The 17,280-nt window shown below is 37.0% G+C and overlaps 1 protein-coding gene across 1 annotated transcript in view; it reads right to left on the bottom strand.

Annotated features, from left to right (window-relative positions):
• Positions 1-1,786: 1,786 nt before the first annotated feature.
• Positions 1,787-17,280, bottom strand: part of SLC1A3 (solute carrier family 1 member 3) — a 65,966-nt gene continuing 50,472 nt past the window's right edge. Inside the window, exons 7-11 of the mRNA XM_066181063.1 lie at positions 11,551-11,846; positions 9,300-9,533; positions 7,191-7,385; positions 5,664-5,798; positions 1,787-4,416 (exon numbers count right to left, since the gene is read on the bottom strand). Coding sequence (XP_066037160.1) covers positions 4,212-4,416; positions 5,664-5,798; positions 7,191-7,385; positions 9,300-9,533; positions 11,551-11,846 — 1,065 coding nt within the window. The 3' untranslated portion in view covers positions 1,787-4,211. The remainder of the gene's footprint in view (positions 4,417-5,663; positions 5,799-7,190; positions 7,386-9,299; positions 9,534-11,550; positions 11,847-17,280) is intronic.

The raw sequence follows: 17,280 nt of genomic DNA, 5'->3' as shown, positions 1-17,280 counted from the left end.
TTTTTCTTGTGCTGGGAACTGGCTGATCACACCAGAACCAAGTTCATCACACTCTGTTATCACACCTAGGACACTCTTGATCACATGAGATGCAAGATACACTCTTCTGTACCATTTCTGTTGTAACTTTATTAAAACAAGCTAGGGCTAGTTGAAAAAAAAGCCTAAAATTTCTTGTCAGTTGTGCCTGCATTGGAACACAAATGTCATTTATGTGAATTCAGTCCTTCAGAAGAAATACTCTCCTGTGCCAGCAGTTGATTTTCCACATGCATAATCACTTTGCTTTTTACTGGCCACACACTGTTACAGAGACATGAATTCTTGCCTAAGAATGGCAATGCTGTTTTGTTCCCCAATTTCTAAATGAAAATCCTGCTGAAAAATTATGGAATACCAGAGATCTCATTTCTGCATGAGGGCACAGAAGAGTAAGCAAGGCCACTGTGCCACTAATATCTCCAAGTAAGATGCTGGTGCATGCCCAGAGAAGGGCAGTGGAGCTGGGGAAGGGTCTAGAGTGCAAGTCAAGTAAAGAGTGTCTGAGGGAGCTGCAGGTGTTTATTCAGAGAAGAGGAGGCTCAAGGGGAATCCTATCACTCTACAACTCCTTGAAAAGTGGATGTAGCCAGACAGGGTTTGGTCTCTCCTCCCAAGTGACAAGTGACACGGTGAGAGGAAATGGCCTCAAGCTGAGGTGGGAGAGGTTCACCTTCAACATCAGGAAGAATTTCTTCACAGAACGGGTTGTCAGGTATTGAAACGTGCTGCCCAGGGAGATGTTGGAACCTTCATCCCTGGAGGTGTTCAGGAAAAGGATGGACATGGCACTCAGTGCCATGGTCTAGTTGACAAAATGTTGATCAGTCAAAGGCTGGAGTCAATGGTCTTGGAGGTATTTTCCAACCAAAATCATTCTGTGATACACTAGCCCTCTTTCTTTACCCTCTTCCCACCATGATAGTAGTTCCAGAGACACAGAGATACTTACCTGGATTGGGTGAATGGACATGCAGATAACTAGAAATAAAATTGTGAAAAGTTATGCTCTGTTACACCATGCCTTCTCTGAACTTTTCTATTCTCTGATTTTTTTCACAAAATTTGTTTACACTTAAAACGGCACGGACATGTTCATAGAAGTAATTGTTTGGTGTTTTGCTGATGTATGTTCAGGAAGGCAGGGCTTCTCCCTGTTGTCTCCATTTGCTCCAAACACAACTTCCCAGATGCAAGTGATTCAGCTTGTATCTTTTATACCTTTCCAGTACTTCTGGTGAGATATTGATTTCCATTAGATGATAACTGCTAGTTGAAGTTTTTGCCAAATGCACCCAGCGCCATAAACCACTTTCATGGATGTAACAGTGAATTGCCTAAGAAGGTTGTAATGTTACAAAGCTGAATTTGGGGGTTGAATAATCTAATTTTGCATCCAGAATTCACTGGCAACTTTGCAGTAGCTGAATCACTGAAAATATAGATTTTTTTAAAAAAAGATTTTGCAGATATTAATATGTATTTATATACTTGAATTTGAATGAACTTTGGTGGGCTGAACACTTGTTCCTTTAATTTTTAATGTTCTTGCCTCCCAGCCTTTACTTCTTTATTTTTGATCATTCAACTAGCAAGTATTTGTAGTGAGGAAGCCCTGTTCAAAGCCCTGCTGTACAAAATACCCTGTAATTCCTGAAACCCCATACTATGAATTCCTCATCTCTGAGTTTGTGCAAAGCTTGTATTACAGAGCCTTTGAAAGAAATCTAAATCACAATAAGAGCAGTAATGTAAAACTATTTTTATTGAAAATACATCTACAAAGTAATGTTTCTCAATCCACTCTGGGTGCATACCAATGCAGAACCAGTGAGGGATGGGGAAGGGAATCTTTCTATAATACCTGATTTCCATAAGAAACAAAGTTAGTATAAAAAAGATCACATTCTTTGTGACACAATTCATTTTTCTCAGCTGATGTCGTAGAAAGACAGCCTTTTACATTGTCTTTGCAATGTATTTCCAAACAAAATCTTAACAAAAATTTTAAATGTTATGCCATAAATTCTACAGTTAATGTTTATACACACATTCTGAATACAGTATCTATATAAAAATATCTCTAATTATATATCAGAAAATGCCTGTCTGTATCCTAGATTTGCATTTTGTTAGCGAAAAAACCAAACCAAACCAAACCAAACCAAAACAAAAAAAACCAACAAAAAACCAAAAATGAAGAAACAACCCATTTTTTCTTTCAGTCAGTCATTTAGAGATTCATTTAGAGTTTTCTTGGTTTGACGCTCAGTAACCTATATTAAACCCTGCTCACTTCATTCACTTGAGAGTTCTTGCTCATATTTTCCGAATTACTCATTTGAAGAAGATTGACAGGAATTTCAGTCCCAAAAAACCAATCTTGCCCAGGAAAAGATTTATCTTTGACCAGCATGCTAACATTTTTACTACAGTTACTTGTGTACCCTATTTATGGACTTCAAGTGACAGATGCAGCATATTGAATGTTTTTTGAATGGCTGCTGGGACAATGCAAATGGATCCTTCATTTCTGTCATCAGAATTATTTTGGCAATGGGAGGAATAAAGAAGAAAACTGAATATTTTAATCAAACAGATCAGATCATTGGATATTATTATACCTGTACATTAATATTTTTTCTTTCTCCCAACTGCATCTGCATTATAAAACTTTCTGGTTTAATCTCTCTAACAATACAAGGCAAAAAGAAAAATGTACATAATTTGAATTCCTAGAAAAGGGCTTCTTCAGGGAATAATCTTGAACAAAAAAGCCACTGTATTACAAGTTCATTGTTTTCCTTTTTTTATTCTTTCCTTGTCTATTCCCTGAAAATTTTCTTCAATATTTAATTTTAAAGTCCTTTCTAATTAAAATTTCAACATATATTATAGTATTTATAATTTTTCAATTTGCATATCTTTTCCTTATAAAAATAAAAAAGCACCTGTTTATTTTATTTTCTAAAGGCTTTTACCTTCTTTTTCAGGTGCTACTGGTAAACTCTCCAGGAATTAAAAATTTTACATTAAGATAGGGAGCCTTCTCTGGATGGCAAAAGGTAAATCCTGTTCATACATCTATAATTTATCAGTGGATCAAGAATTTGGGAGGTTTCCAATCAAAAAACCTCTGCTGGTCTCAGGGATTCAGATTCAGAATGCAGCCCATTTAGGATCTGAACATCTCACCCTCTGCACCTTCTGTAGAAGGCTGGCATTTCCTTCTTAAAATTTATTATTAAACAGCTCATTAGCACATCCAGAGCATGCAAATTTTTTTATCCAGGCTCAGATGAAGACACATTTTCTGTCCCAGACCAGGGTCTTGCTCCTACAAACATACATATAGATTTTTTAACTGGGTTGTGATGTTGAAATTAAGGGAGCAAATCCAGATTGGAAGTACATCCATGCATATGTAAATGTTTGCAAGTCAGTGGGAGCCAACTAGGCTAAGTTTTTATAAAGATCAGCTGAATCTAATTCGAACAACTGTCTAGATAAAATAACTTTCCCAGAAATATTTCATCTCAGCTGGTAAAAGTGCTGATTTGGGGGTATTTTCTTTTCTTTATTTATATATCTTCCCCCTTTTTATCCCCTCAATTAATCTCCTACTTTTTATTGTCCTGCTAGTATTTGAACAATAATATAACACTAGACCAAAAAAATTCAGATAAAATAGCAAAAGTCCTGTTAATTTACTTAGCTGGATGCAGTTATCAAGTTAGAAGTGTTGATTGTGTGTTTATAGATGTTAGGAATTTTGCAACAGGTATTTAAAAAAATAAAACCATTTTCAGGCTCTGTTATCTGTTTTTACTTTCCAGTTCATTAAAAAAAAAAAAAGAAAAAAAAAAGAAAAAAAAAAAAAAGAAAAAAAGATTCACAGGACTGAGTAACATATACACAATCTCTTTTTTTATCCCCAGTTAGCATATGTCTAGCAGGACCAGTGTTGTTGCCTGTTAATTTTTTTTTTTAAGTGGGAAGCCAACATATACCATGATCACTGCTAGTTTGGAATATATTTTCATTAATTCTTTCCAGTGCGAGCATAAAGGGAGAAATCAAGGAATAGATGAAGTTGGTGAATTCAAGATATAAATTGCCGGAAAAAGTGTGTTTTCCCACACTTGAAGTGTTGAACTCACGCTTTCTCTAGCCTACATCTTGGTTTCACTATCTATTGGTTTCTCATTCTCATTTTCTTGCGAGATTAGTTGGTATGGTTTCTTCATTTCGTTCTCCTCTATCACGGAATTGCCCATCTCAGCATCCCTGTTCTTCAGCTCATGCCGTGATAAATGTTCAACAATTCCTGCTCCAATGGAGTCTCCCAAGACGTTGGTAGTGGTACGGAGACGATCCCTAGGGAAAAGGTAGTAAGTTACTTTCACCCTTTTCTCAGGGAAGCAAGCAGACTAGCTGCTAAAATGGCCCACAAATAGCCACTAAATGAGTCACCTCTTTCATACACATTTGCTTCTCTGAACTGTTAATATCACAATTTCTTCTAAAGAAATTAACAAATATAGTGGATTATGGGGTCATAAAATGTGTTAATACTCTTATCAACATGACACCAGGAAATGGTCATGTGATGAGGACAGCAAAGGGAGGATATGGCTTCTTGGAGGCATTTTGATTTTCTTGGGTATCAAGAGTTTAGGTTTATGTCCTCTGAACTAGGTAAGGTGTAAGCCAGCAAGAATTTACCTTGTTAGATTTGTTTGTCTCCTGACCATAAGATATGATGTGTATTTTAGGGTGGAATTCTGCAGGAATGACTCAAATTAAACTACAAATATTCATGCTCTCAGAGGGCTCTGCCCAGCAGATGCAGGAGGCGGCTTGACAAGGAGTGACTGGCAGTCTCAGTAGGTAAGCATCCACCTACATCAGGTGGTTAGATAATCATTTGAAGACATTATGTTCTGATAACAACACAGGCAACTTCTTCCAGGGATCTCTTGATAAGATTGAAGGGTAAAAGCCCCCAGAAAAGTTAAATAATAGGTGTTAGATGAAAGAGAGGTTGGAAAAAATCTTCCTTTCATTTCTTTCGTGGACCTAGGGGAATATATATTTACATGTAAAGGTATCTCTCATCTTCTACAGATAGATGAATGGAAAAACTGAGGGGCAATACTTAGTGGTGGCAGTTATACAATTATTTTTTGTTTCATTTTGTTTATCGTGGGGTAGACAGATGAACCTTTCCTAGATTAGGCAGTGATCAAGGCTGCAATGAATTGATTGGACCTGATCCAGCTTTGAGTCCAATTGACTGAAAAGTTTTGATTGTCATCTTACAAAAAATAAAAGACTAAAGCAATTCTTTGCTTATTTAATTACAGTGTATCTGAAAGTTTTCTTAGTATCTTAACAATTCAGGTTTCTATGTAAACTTTTGCATGCAAAAAGAACCATAATTAAACAATACCCCTCACCATCTGCTTTAAGAAAATACCTTACTAGCAAGAAATAGTGATTCTATTAAACACTTGTTTCCAACTGCCTTCCAGAGCAAAACATTGTAGTATAGCCACAATGCCCCTGGTTATTTCACTGCTAAATATGGTCTAAGCCTTCAACAACTCCATAAAAATACTTACAAGAACCAGTCCACTGCAATGATAAGAGTGATATCATCTGTAGGCAAACCTACTGATGTGAGCACAATGACCATGGTGACCAGTCCAGCTTGAGGAATGCCTGCAGCCCCAATACTGGCAGCTGTAGCAGTGATGCTGTACAAAGAGATGGCAAGGGCAGTTAATTGACTTCTGTAATAAAACTGTATATAAAAACTCTCCTGATCATTTGTCAAACTTTAAAACCAGATATAAACCAAGAAGGCAATTTGCTCAGTAGTAGATGAAAAGATGAGCCTAGTCCCTTATCTGAACACCCCATAGCTGCAGGGGACTATGACCCTTGATCCAAAATGTTTCACTAAACCTCTATCCAGAAACCTTCAAACATGATTTTGTTAGGTGATAAATTCCCTACTAGATGCCAAGGGCCAGAAAAAAACATTATAGTAACATGTCCCCACCCATTGAAAAAACTCTTTACACAAGCTCAAACATGTCAAAAGAAAAGCTGAGGAGGTAGTTCTGTCCTGGCAGATCTAACACAAGAACTTTTGCTCTGTCCATCTCACTATAACTTCTTGCCAGGTGAAGTCTCTGTCCTCCAGCAGTTGGTGTTCTGCCATCAGAAAACAGAAAGCTGCCAGAAACCCTGAGTCATACCATCCAGTGACTTTGTAGAAATATGCTTGTTCACACCTGGTTTAGGGAGAATTTGTTTTCTCAGGTGGTTTTCCAGGGAGCAGCTCTAATACTAATGAGTGTGAAACAATTGCCTTGTAGGGTGAAGGCAGTTTTGCTTTAGGTTCATGAATATTGAAATAAACTGGTGGGTTTTATGGAGCACTATATCTGAACTTTCAGTGTTTCTGTGTGATAGAAATGTGTCTTTGTCCCACAATGCCCACCTGTCCCCTTGCTGACACTCCTTTCTTCTGCACAAGTACCCATCACCCTTTTTCCTTAAATTGTGATAAACATAATGGAATTAAAGCAGATCAGTTATAGTTGAATGTTAATCAGTGGGTTGTTTGCTGTTGTATTTCAAACAAGAAGGGTTCTGTCCTCAAAACCATGACCTGTGTTCACCACTTCTGTCAGCTGATGTAATAAAATTACACAGCTAGCCCTGATTGTATCCTGAAACCAGGAAAACACTACCTCTTCTAGCAATAACATTGTGATGACTTTATGCTTCAGCTTTGTACATGCTTTATAAACTACCTGGTACTCATTATAAGTGTGTAGGTCCCAACAGCAGCATGAGTTCTTAAAAAAGAAAAGTTTTCATATAATTAAATCTTGTCCTTGTTGTCTTTATTAAGTGCAGTAATGGGTGTGTCATGTTACAGTTTTGTTCAAAGTTTATCCAAAGAAGAATACGTGCTGAGGGTTCTTTTGCGTGAAGAAGATGTAAATTACAGATAATCTGATACTGTAGCAGTTCTTGCTTTTAGCTCTAGATGTTTTTCTTTAATCCCACTTAAACCAGGAAGGGGTTATCACAAAGGTGGTTTTATTAAACATAGGTGACAGTGGTTTCCATACCTGATTGTGATAATCTGTCCGAAGTTCAGATCAAAGTTGTTGACCTGTGCAATGAAAATTGCAGCCAAAGCCTCGTATAAAGCAGTTCCATCCATGTTAATTGTAGCACCAACTGGGAGTACAAATCTTGTAACTCGTTTGTCCACTCCATTTATTTCTTCTAGACACTTAAATGTAACAGGTAGTGTTGCAGAACTGCAAACAAAAAGGAAAAAGATAATATATGATATAAATTCTGCAAAGAGAGAAAGAGTGTCATGTTCTAATGACAAGAGAGAAGGTTCTGTCTTAGTTTTTATGTGATCTACCAGAAAAGATTTTTTTTAATGCACATGCTAAATTTAAGCATTTCTCATGGTGAAGGTTCTCCTAATGCTCTTGTAACTTTTCCCAGCTGTTAATTACTGCCATTCTCTATGTAATCCCTAGTCTGAAGGTGTCTAAGTTCAGTGTTTTGTCACAAGGCTCTTCTGCCAGGTGCAGGAATTTATTCAAAATTCCTGCTTCTCACTCTTTAGTCATGGAGCTGGAATTGAATCACCTCTAAGCACTGTTTTCTTGAAGGTATACCAATTGGACTACTCAAACCTTCAGTAAAAAGCTTGTTTTCTCTTCTTGTTTGTGGGCTCTCCTGCAAAAGGCATTTTGATTGATGATTGCATTATTTTCCCACCTATGTGCTAACACCTGTAGGCAGCTAAGCACCACACAGCCACTCACTTTCCTCCACAACCTGATGGGACAGGCAAAACCAAAAGGAACAGTAGAGGACAAGAAAATGGAGGGTTTGAGAATAAAAATGTTTAATGGGTGTGGGAGAAGTCTGAAACAATACAAGTGATGTTTAGGCACCACTCCCACAGATGGACCAGTGGCCAGCAAGTTCTGTGGTAAAATGTGGGCAGCCTTCCTAAAATCCTTCTTCCCCTTTTATTGCCGTGCATGATGTATGTGGCACGGAAAATCTCTTTACTTACTTATATCTGCCTGGATGAGTGCCCTCCCAACTGACAGCGAACCCCTCAACTCACTGTGGGGGAAGAGTGAGAGTCAGAGAAGGTCTTGATGCTGTGCAAATACTTAGCAACAGCTAAAATGTCAGCATGTGATCATAGCTGTTTTGGCCACAAATCTAAAACATTGCAGTATATGAGCTGCTATGAAGGAAGTTAACTCTGTCCAAGCCAGGCCTGTATCTCTCTACATCCAATCACACCAAAAAGGTTTTCCAATACACACCAATTCAGGTTATTTGATCCCAGTGAAACCTTCATTGCTAAATATTTAACAGACTTTCTAGTCTTTGAAGACTCTATCAATATTGATAAAATTCTGACCAAAAATAAAAAGGGCCTGTGGAAATTTGTGCTGGAAAAATATCTTTGCTGACAGTCATCTTACTGTTGTATTTTAAATAGTTTTTTTAATCCACTTGCGGTACAGTATGCTATCTTGCATCAGCCTAGGTTTTTACTTCAAAATTATTTCAAACACCAAGGACTTGAATTTAGTACCACAGAATATCTGACTGAAAACCCCGGTCTTTAGGACACATTTTTAAAATCTATTAAAATGGCAGTGGTTTTATAAATGGTCAAATGGTATAGTATAACATTATAGTAATGTTTCCTTCCATAATGTTTGCATGTCATACATGCAAACAATTTTTTAAATTCACATGACTTAACTATGACAACCTGCAAAGGGCAAAACTGTCATTTCTATTGTTGGCTGTCAGGATTTTGGGCACAAAATGTCAGCTGCCAATAAGAATCCCCTCATGACTTTTCTGTTTGCTGCTCAATTTTGCCATGCGTATTTGCCAGCTCTATCCTTTCTTATTAAATCATTACAAACTACTTAGAATAGCAAACACCATGACTAACCAAACTACAAGGGTTCTGGCCATACAGTCTGCATCACCAAACAGATTAATTTCATCTCAGTTCAGGGTTTCTTATAGAAAATAGAGTTCAAGTCAGTATTGGAGAGCAGCAGAACTGTAATACAGTGCCCAAGTGAATATAGAGTTCGCCAAACATTAGGCAAAATTGGTTCTTAAACTAGTAATATTAAAAAAAGATATGGCTTTAAAATATTGTGTTATACCTGGAAGATGTTCCCAAAGCTGTGACTAATGCCTGGATTAAGCCTCCAATAAATACCCATGGATTCTTACGAGTGATCACGAAGTAGAGAAGAGGTAGGACAATGACAGCATGAATTAGCAAACCGATGATAACTGTTACAGTGTACATGGCAAGCTGACCACCGATCACACCCATATCTTCCATCTCAACAATTTTCCCAGCAATCAAGAAGAGAATACCAAGTGGAGCATACCTGCAAATAACAAATCAAAACAGTATTACCAAAACAAAGTAGAGATTTGGTCCCCCATCCATCCTGTTTGTGTTTATATGCATAAATTCACAATTTCACTCTTAGGATGCTCCTGTTCAGCAGCAGTTCAAAAATTTAACTCTTCAACTTTTAACAATTCAAACTGGATTGAACCACAACAGTGAACATTTTTGATGGGAATCAGTGGATTCAACATCTGGTAAGGATTTCAAGATGGATAGCATGCCTTTTGGACAGGGAGGGAAATGAATTATCCTTGGACTTCAAGTGTAATTTAAAAGCTAGTTTAGCCACTCCTGTTATAATTCTGCCTGTGTGAATGAAGGCTAAACTGACATATGTGGGAGCTATGCCAAGCACCCAGTTCTATTCCAGTGCTGTTTCCCATGCTGTTGGGGAAGGAACCCACACAGAAGTCTGATAACTTCTGAAGATTTCAAGCTGCTTCTGATGCCCAAGATTTTTAGCTTTTTATATTTTTCACATATTTGTAGCTTTGTAGCTTCGGCTATAGCTTCTAGTATTTTTCCTGTCTTTCTTCTCTACTTTTAGGAACAATAAGCTAACCTTATGAATGCATTCCTAAATATTGCTTAGTTATATTCCGAGAAGAGTATCAGCTACAAGGACGTTCTGTTTTCCAATCAGAATCTGGAACAGACATATCAAAAGTGGGGCAAAAGAAATATCTGAACTGCTTCCAGTGGGGCAGGACCCCAGGAATTATTATATAAATAACCTTTTAATTGGGCAGTATATGGTAAGTATAATAATACACTAACATTATATAAAAATTGTAGAATTAATATACCATATGTGATTTTTGTTATATTGTGTACTTGAAAGGTTTCAAGCAAAGATTTGCTTTTATATTCACTCTAATGTTTTTGGGAAGATCTGTTCTCTTTTCCAGGCATCCCTTCTGTCCATGTTACATTTCATCCAGCAGGGCACTGGATAATATATGCATCAGCATGAAGAAATCTGTATGACAAAGGTTGGCTGCACTGTGGGATGAACTGCTTTTGACTATCAGGAAGCACAGCTAGAGGTGAAGAAAGAGCTGGTGCTGAACATAAAACTCAAACACAATTCTGCTGCAGTAGTACTTTAGGTACAACCCTACTCCTATAAATGTCCACTTGTCTTCTCACAGTAAGATAAAACAGAACAGAATCTATCCACTCTATCTCAAATGCCCTTTACACCATCAAGTCCATGCACACGTGGAAATTTATCTGAATCCTCTGCTTTAACATTTTAAATGTTCTTGTGAAGAGGAAAAGATTTCAGTTATTGGAGCAAATAGACTTATTTTTGGTTTTGTATCTAGTATGGTAGTATATATGCGTGCTCCTGGAGAGACTTGTTTTCTCCTGTAGTAAAGAAGGCAGCAAGATTTCTTTTCACAGTTAACCTTTTACCTCGAGAATAATGAGTCTTAATATTTGAAAAGATTTCATACCTTGAAGGAAAAGGTATTTATTTTACTTACCTAATGAACAGAGCAAAGAAAGCAGGAAAGTTATGTGTATGTGTGAGTAGTGCAGCTACAATGCAAGAACAGCTACAGGAACCTGTTGTGTTGGAAAATTATGATAACAAGGTCTTGCTGTGTAGAAATAAGATTATGGGAGAGGTTTGATGGTTTCCTTTAATGAATTCAGATTAGGATGTAAGGAAACTTCAATAGCTTACTGCTGTGATTGCTATCTTTATGAAGACATTGAATGACTCCGTATAAGGGTAGCAACTTTTTCCATAGACCCTTATTTTTCTCTTTTCAAGAGTGAAACCCACTGAAGGAGTTGGTATATTTGGGCAGATTATTGTCACAGAGAGTTACAGTTCTAGAGTTCACTAATTAAAAAAGTTCCAAGGTAGATACAATCTTACTGTCTGATTTTCTGCCAAATAGATTCTTGCTACTTGGTGCCTGACTGATGAAAATATATTGTTAGTAGCTTAAAAAGGAATTTATCAAAGAGGCACTTACCACATGATTAGAGCTACCAATCTCATGATAGCCTCATTAAGGCTATCAAAGAAGTCTTTCAATGCCTGACCTTGCTCCCTCATACTCCCAATCACCAGGCCAAAGCTTATTGAGAACACCACCAAGCCAAGGGCATTCACTCCATTCACAGAACCTGGAACAGGAACTATTTCCTCTTTCATTCGGGTGAGAGCTTCCATTGCTTCTGACACATTGCTTATTATGGAAGTCACCGTCGATGTGTCATTGGATGGAATAGCTACTTTAAACTTTCTCTTTTCGTAGTTGGTTTTGAACTGTTAAAATGAAAATAAAAGAAAGATAGAAATTCGATGAATCATAGCAAACAAAGGTTAAAATCACAAACTATTTATTGTAGGACATTTCAATTTGTTGCTTAATATTTCTGTGTTTAAATGTACTATGATGAAAACTTGGTTTTCCTGAAAGCAACAAAAATCCATATTAACTTCAAAGGCTAAATCTTCAGCTTTAGCTTCTAGAAATCATTTTCTCATAAATAGGCTGAAGTCAAAGATGCAGATTTGTCATGCTTCTATATTCTGTAACAAAACTATTGATTCTTAGTTTGCATTTTATATAAATTGCTACAAAATGCCAAACATTTAAAGTCTTCTTTTGGCTAGTGAGAATATTTTCTTGTGCTCTGGATTTTCTTAATTTCTTCATATTTTTGTATTAAAAAAGTAAGACTAAGCTAACTTAAATGTAACGTACCTCTTTTTATTTTTGTTATGGCAAAGCCATTAGTTTACTCTGCAGTTAAAGTCACCACATTTGTTAATTTAGAAAAGGGTTATAATTTAAATGGTTTCTTTATGGAATAAACAAATAAATAATTTTCTAAATCTCAATATGATCCTAAATGTCTGCTTTATCTGCTTTGAAAACCAGTCTTTCACCCCCTAATGTTTTTTCAAAGAGAAATTTACACCCTGAATATTTCCATCTGGGCACAAAAAGCCTTGCAGCTCTGTCCTGGTAAATTCTGTTGAACACAAAGCATAATAAATATCACTAGCATAATGTTTCTCATGTATCTCAGGATGCTGATTAGTCCATTAAAGCAGAAGAATGCTGGTGTCAAGGTTATTCAGTAGCTTTGGATTTTTATTCTTTTTGAGCTACCAGAAAAAGTTTTAGTATCCTTACTGATATCTAGAGACCTGTTGAAGGCTTCAGAAGTACTTGGGTAAAATGAGGCAATTATGACCAAGATGGGAAATCTGAGTATCATCATCTTTCAAAACTAGCCTGATTTAATGCTACTTTCTGCACCTGAATACTTTTATGCACTCCTTCCACATATTTGAGGTATCCCTCTAAAGGCTCTAAGTCTCTTAGAATGTCAAATAAAACCTGCTTACTGGACATTTATGGAAGGTTTCTGAATAATATGTAGCAGAACCAATATTCATGAAGGTCAGATACTCTTGAGTTTAGAACAAAATTTTCTAAAATGGTTAAAGATTTGGGATGCACAGAAGTCAGCTGAGAACTGTATGAGCAGGTGGCTGACATGGAAAAGCCCAGTTCCAACGCCTCACCCACTCACATCCAACCTGTGAAAATTCATGTTTAATCTCTTAGTGAGAAAATTCTACTTTTCAAAGTGGCAGAAATCACACCAAGCAAAAAGTGTCACCATTATTTGGGTGAAGCCTTGGGGAGTGAATCAGCTCTCACTGACTGTGGAAATGTCAGAGGGGGAAGAACACAGAGACTGGAACTACACAACCAGGTAAGAAGGGATGGGGTTGTCTCTTCAAGTAATGGAGTTCTTGGTTCTGAATCTCCTCCATTGCCCTCAGGTTCTTCTCTCATTCCTACCTGACTGGGTCAAAAGTCTGATACAGCTGTTGGATGGAGTTGGGTGTGTGCTGCCTGCCTGTTGTAACAGGCCAGGAGCTAAGTCATAAACCACTTTTCCATCAAAGGCAGCATGAGCTTTATTTGTCTGCGAATTGCCCCCCTCATGTCAGATTAGCTCAGAGTTGCCCATGTGGCTACAAAATTATGGTGGGGGAGTGAGAAGGTGTTGGGATCTATATAGGAAAAAGCGCAATCACACAAAGATTCTTACCTTTAAAAACTTGTGTTAGAAAGAATTTTAGGTGGTAACAAGAATATGCCTTCATTTTATGCTCAGTCTGGAATTCTGTTGTAGCAGGGACATCCTTTTAATTCATTAGTTAGGTCTCTTAGGGGTATGATATGGATTTTAGGAACTCACTCAGCAAAGTCCTTTTCCATTTCAGCTACAAGACTGGCCCACAGAGATGTAGGTCTTATCAGACTTATTCATCAGACTTAAGTATTCAGAAATATTACTAGGGAGAATAGTCTTTCTGGAACGCCTCCCAGAGCAGAGGAGAAACAGCTTATTTAGAGTTAAATTCAAAATGTTAATCTAAGCAACAGAAACCAGAGCAACTTAATTTCCACTGGAATATTTACTTGAGCTCTTTCTTTCATTATAGCTGACTGAGCCCTGGGAGATCCCCATGGATATGCCTTCTGTGGATCTGTCTTCTACCCAAAGTTGTCTATCAAAAGACACAAGCAGTTTCCTGGTGAAGCAAAAGAAATCAAGGGAAACCAAATACAGGAAACACAAGGGGTGTATTTACAGGAAAACAGTGTAGGGTGTCAGTTGACTTTTATTCTTACTATTGCTTTTTCAAATGACATAAAAGGCAAAACACAAGATTGCTTGACCACCACAAAACATATTTTCTGTGTGTGAAATGCTGAAAAAGCCAACTGCTTATAAGAAGTGACTGGATGAAGGACCACCTTCAAGATATTAGAGACTGTTCTGAAATAGGTGAGTTAACAGCAGGGTTGACTATTACTGCTCTGCAGAGTACCTTGTAGTAAGAGATAATTTTTTGAGCTTATATGACATTCCTATTTTCAGCAGATCTCTATCTCAGTGGCAATCAAAATTATCAGCTTTTAATGTAGCTCAAACTGACAGTTTAATTTCACATTGTGGTTCTGCTGGTTCTTGTTCCTTTGCCACTTGCAGAAATAGAAGAAATTAGGCAAAATACAACCACTCACTGTAGGCTTAAGGGTCTCAGAAGAGAGACCAGTGGTCCATACACTGATAATATGTTATGGGCTAGGCAACATCAGAGAAGTCCTATAATTTCGGAGGATATAATTTTGTTACACCTCCAGGAAGAGGTATTTTTGTCCAGTAAGATTTTAGATGCAAAATACTAATATTTTTTGCCTTAAGTTCATATACAGAGAACAACTGAGGAGCAAGAGAAATGTTATTTGAATGTATTAATTTGAACAACTTTCTATGGACAATCACATCTGCAAGTAAAATGCAAAAATAATGCATTTCTGGACATTTTTTACAAGACATGGTGCTAATGAACAACTGGAAAATTAATTTCAGTTAACTTAGCTCACTATGAAATAGACAATATAGGTTTTGTGTTGAATAATGCAATGAATCAGTTGTTTCCACTTTGATTATTATTTTGGTTTTATTAGTGATACAGGATACCCAGTCACTTGACTTGGATATATTGAAGGATTTTGAAAAAGCAGCATTGTAACCTCGCAGCAGCACATCCCAGTGGTTTAACTTGCAGAAAAGGTAATTGCAACGATATTCTGAAAATTCATAATTCACTGTCATAATTTACACCGAGATGGTGTCATTAGTACTGCCTGTGATAAGTCTGTATGATGATGCAGCATCTGGTCAATAATGATTTTAAAAGTGACAAGTTTCCTTATATGCAGCCCTAAGAAATTAAAAGAAGACAGACACATTCGATCTTCTTGTTTTTTTTCTTTGCTTTCCACATGGATATGTGTGAAAGCATTCTAAATTTTCCATGTAAGATTTGATGACACGAGTCATAATGTATCTTAAGGAGCTCAAATCATCATGAGGAATAGACATCATATATTAGTTAGTCGTCATTTCTGGGTGTGTGATTAACACTTTCAATTCCCTTGATAATGGCAAGTTCATGAAATAATATGTAATTAAAAATATCTCAGAAGAGATACAGTTATCAGATGCAGTTCTTTAAGCTTCAGTTGGCGTCAAATTCTACCTATGCACACCAGAATGACCCTCCCCAAATTTTTAGATTGATTCTGTTTCTCTTGATTTTGTAAGATTGCTTGTGTTTCTTCTGCCCTTTGGTAGATCTCTAGAACCCAGCATAACAAGCAGCTAAGAAGTAGTATCTGCTTAACAACCAGACTGCTCACTGTTGCTCGGCCCCAGGCTAGAAAGCATTTTTTAATTTTGCAAAGAAAGAGACATGAAGAGGTAGTAGCCAGAGCTGAAAGACAAACCCAAAGATTTCTTTAGATATCACTAAACTGGGGGTGGATGCAGAGGCATAGAGAAAATTTTGAACAAAGTAATCAAATTTTAGGTAAGTGTGGAATATTTACCTACAGTCAATCTATTTAGATTCTTTTGTTACTCATAAAAATCACAAAAGCCTCATGTGATCTGTGCATAGTTAATGTTGTGACATGTCATAAAAAAAACACCCCACCATCAGAAAAGATGTTATTTAGATTAACAATCTACTGTTTAACAATCAGCCTGAGAAGGCTGAGGTACTCAACAAATTCTTTGTCTCAGTCTTCATTGTCTGCCATCTCTCTCCATATCTCTCAAGTCACTGAAACTCCAGGGGTAATTTGAAGGAGCATAAGACCCTCCTACTTTAAGCAAAGGTTTGAAATCACCTAACAAAACTGAATGTAGATATATGGGACATGAAAAAATGCATCCCAGGATCCTGAGGAAACCAAACCACTCTCCATCTTATTTGAAAATTCATGTCAGTCAAGTGGAAAAGGGAAATATCTAGGAAAGAAAATGTGCAAAAAAGGAGGGTGAGGAGAAGAAAAATAAAGGGGAGGCAGCTTTGCCTCAGTTCTTGTTGGGAAGATACAGGAAAGGGAATCCAAAGGAGCAAACAAGTGAAAGAGGAACAGTAGAAAATTTAGGAAGATATTTCTTAGATACGTCCTAAGGTTCCAGTCTCCCTCCTGGACTCTTTGTCTCCCAGCAGCATCCATATAAAAGCATTGCCAACTCCACTAGAAGTCTCTCCCACTTATGCTATTTCATTTTGCACCTTCTAGTGGCTTCCAATACAAACTAGGAAAGAAATCTGCCTCAGGATCCTGTAAGACACAATGTGCACATCTGATCTATCCAAAGATGTGACTTAACTGTGCAGTGCATATTCCAGTGATGATTTCCAGGTGTGTAAGGCTGTGGGTTGGTATTGCATTGTTGAGTGTGGACAGCTATGAGAAGTACTGTGTTTTGTGTTTGGACCGTCAAACACAGTGTTACAGAAACAGGTTTGTGCCAGATGGACCATTCCTCTTCATAAATCTTAAAAATGTGAAATAATGGATGGAAATTTTGAAAAGAAAATTGTGGGGTCATATGTGCAAAATCATCTGGATACCAAGAATATTACACATACTTGTAAGCTAAGATCTTTTTTTAATTAATCTGCTACAACAAAATAACTTTTATGTAAAAATCTTTGGTTTGGTAACAAGTTCAAAAAGTAATGGTATAACAGGTTTAAAATCCTGGTATTTCAGTAAATCCTGGTACTTTCTGTTGCTGACGAAAGTCAGTAAAAACTTTCTCTAAGTGTGTCCTGTTTTTATGCATTGATTTTAGTAACCCCC

Source organism: Chamaea fasciata, unplaced genomic scaffold, assembly GCF_029207755.1.
Source record: "Chamaea fasciata isolate MVZ Bird 193981 ecotype frontalis unplaced genomic scaffold, bChaFas1.0.hap1 SCAF_4, whole genome shotgun sequence".
Classification (NCBI taxonomy): domain Eukaryota; kingdom Metazoa; phylum Chordata; class Aves; order Passeriformes; family Sylviidae; genus Chamaea; species Chamaea fasciata.
Note: the sequence above shows the minus strand (reverse complement) of the source record. Positions and strands in the feature narration are given on the sequence as shown.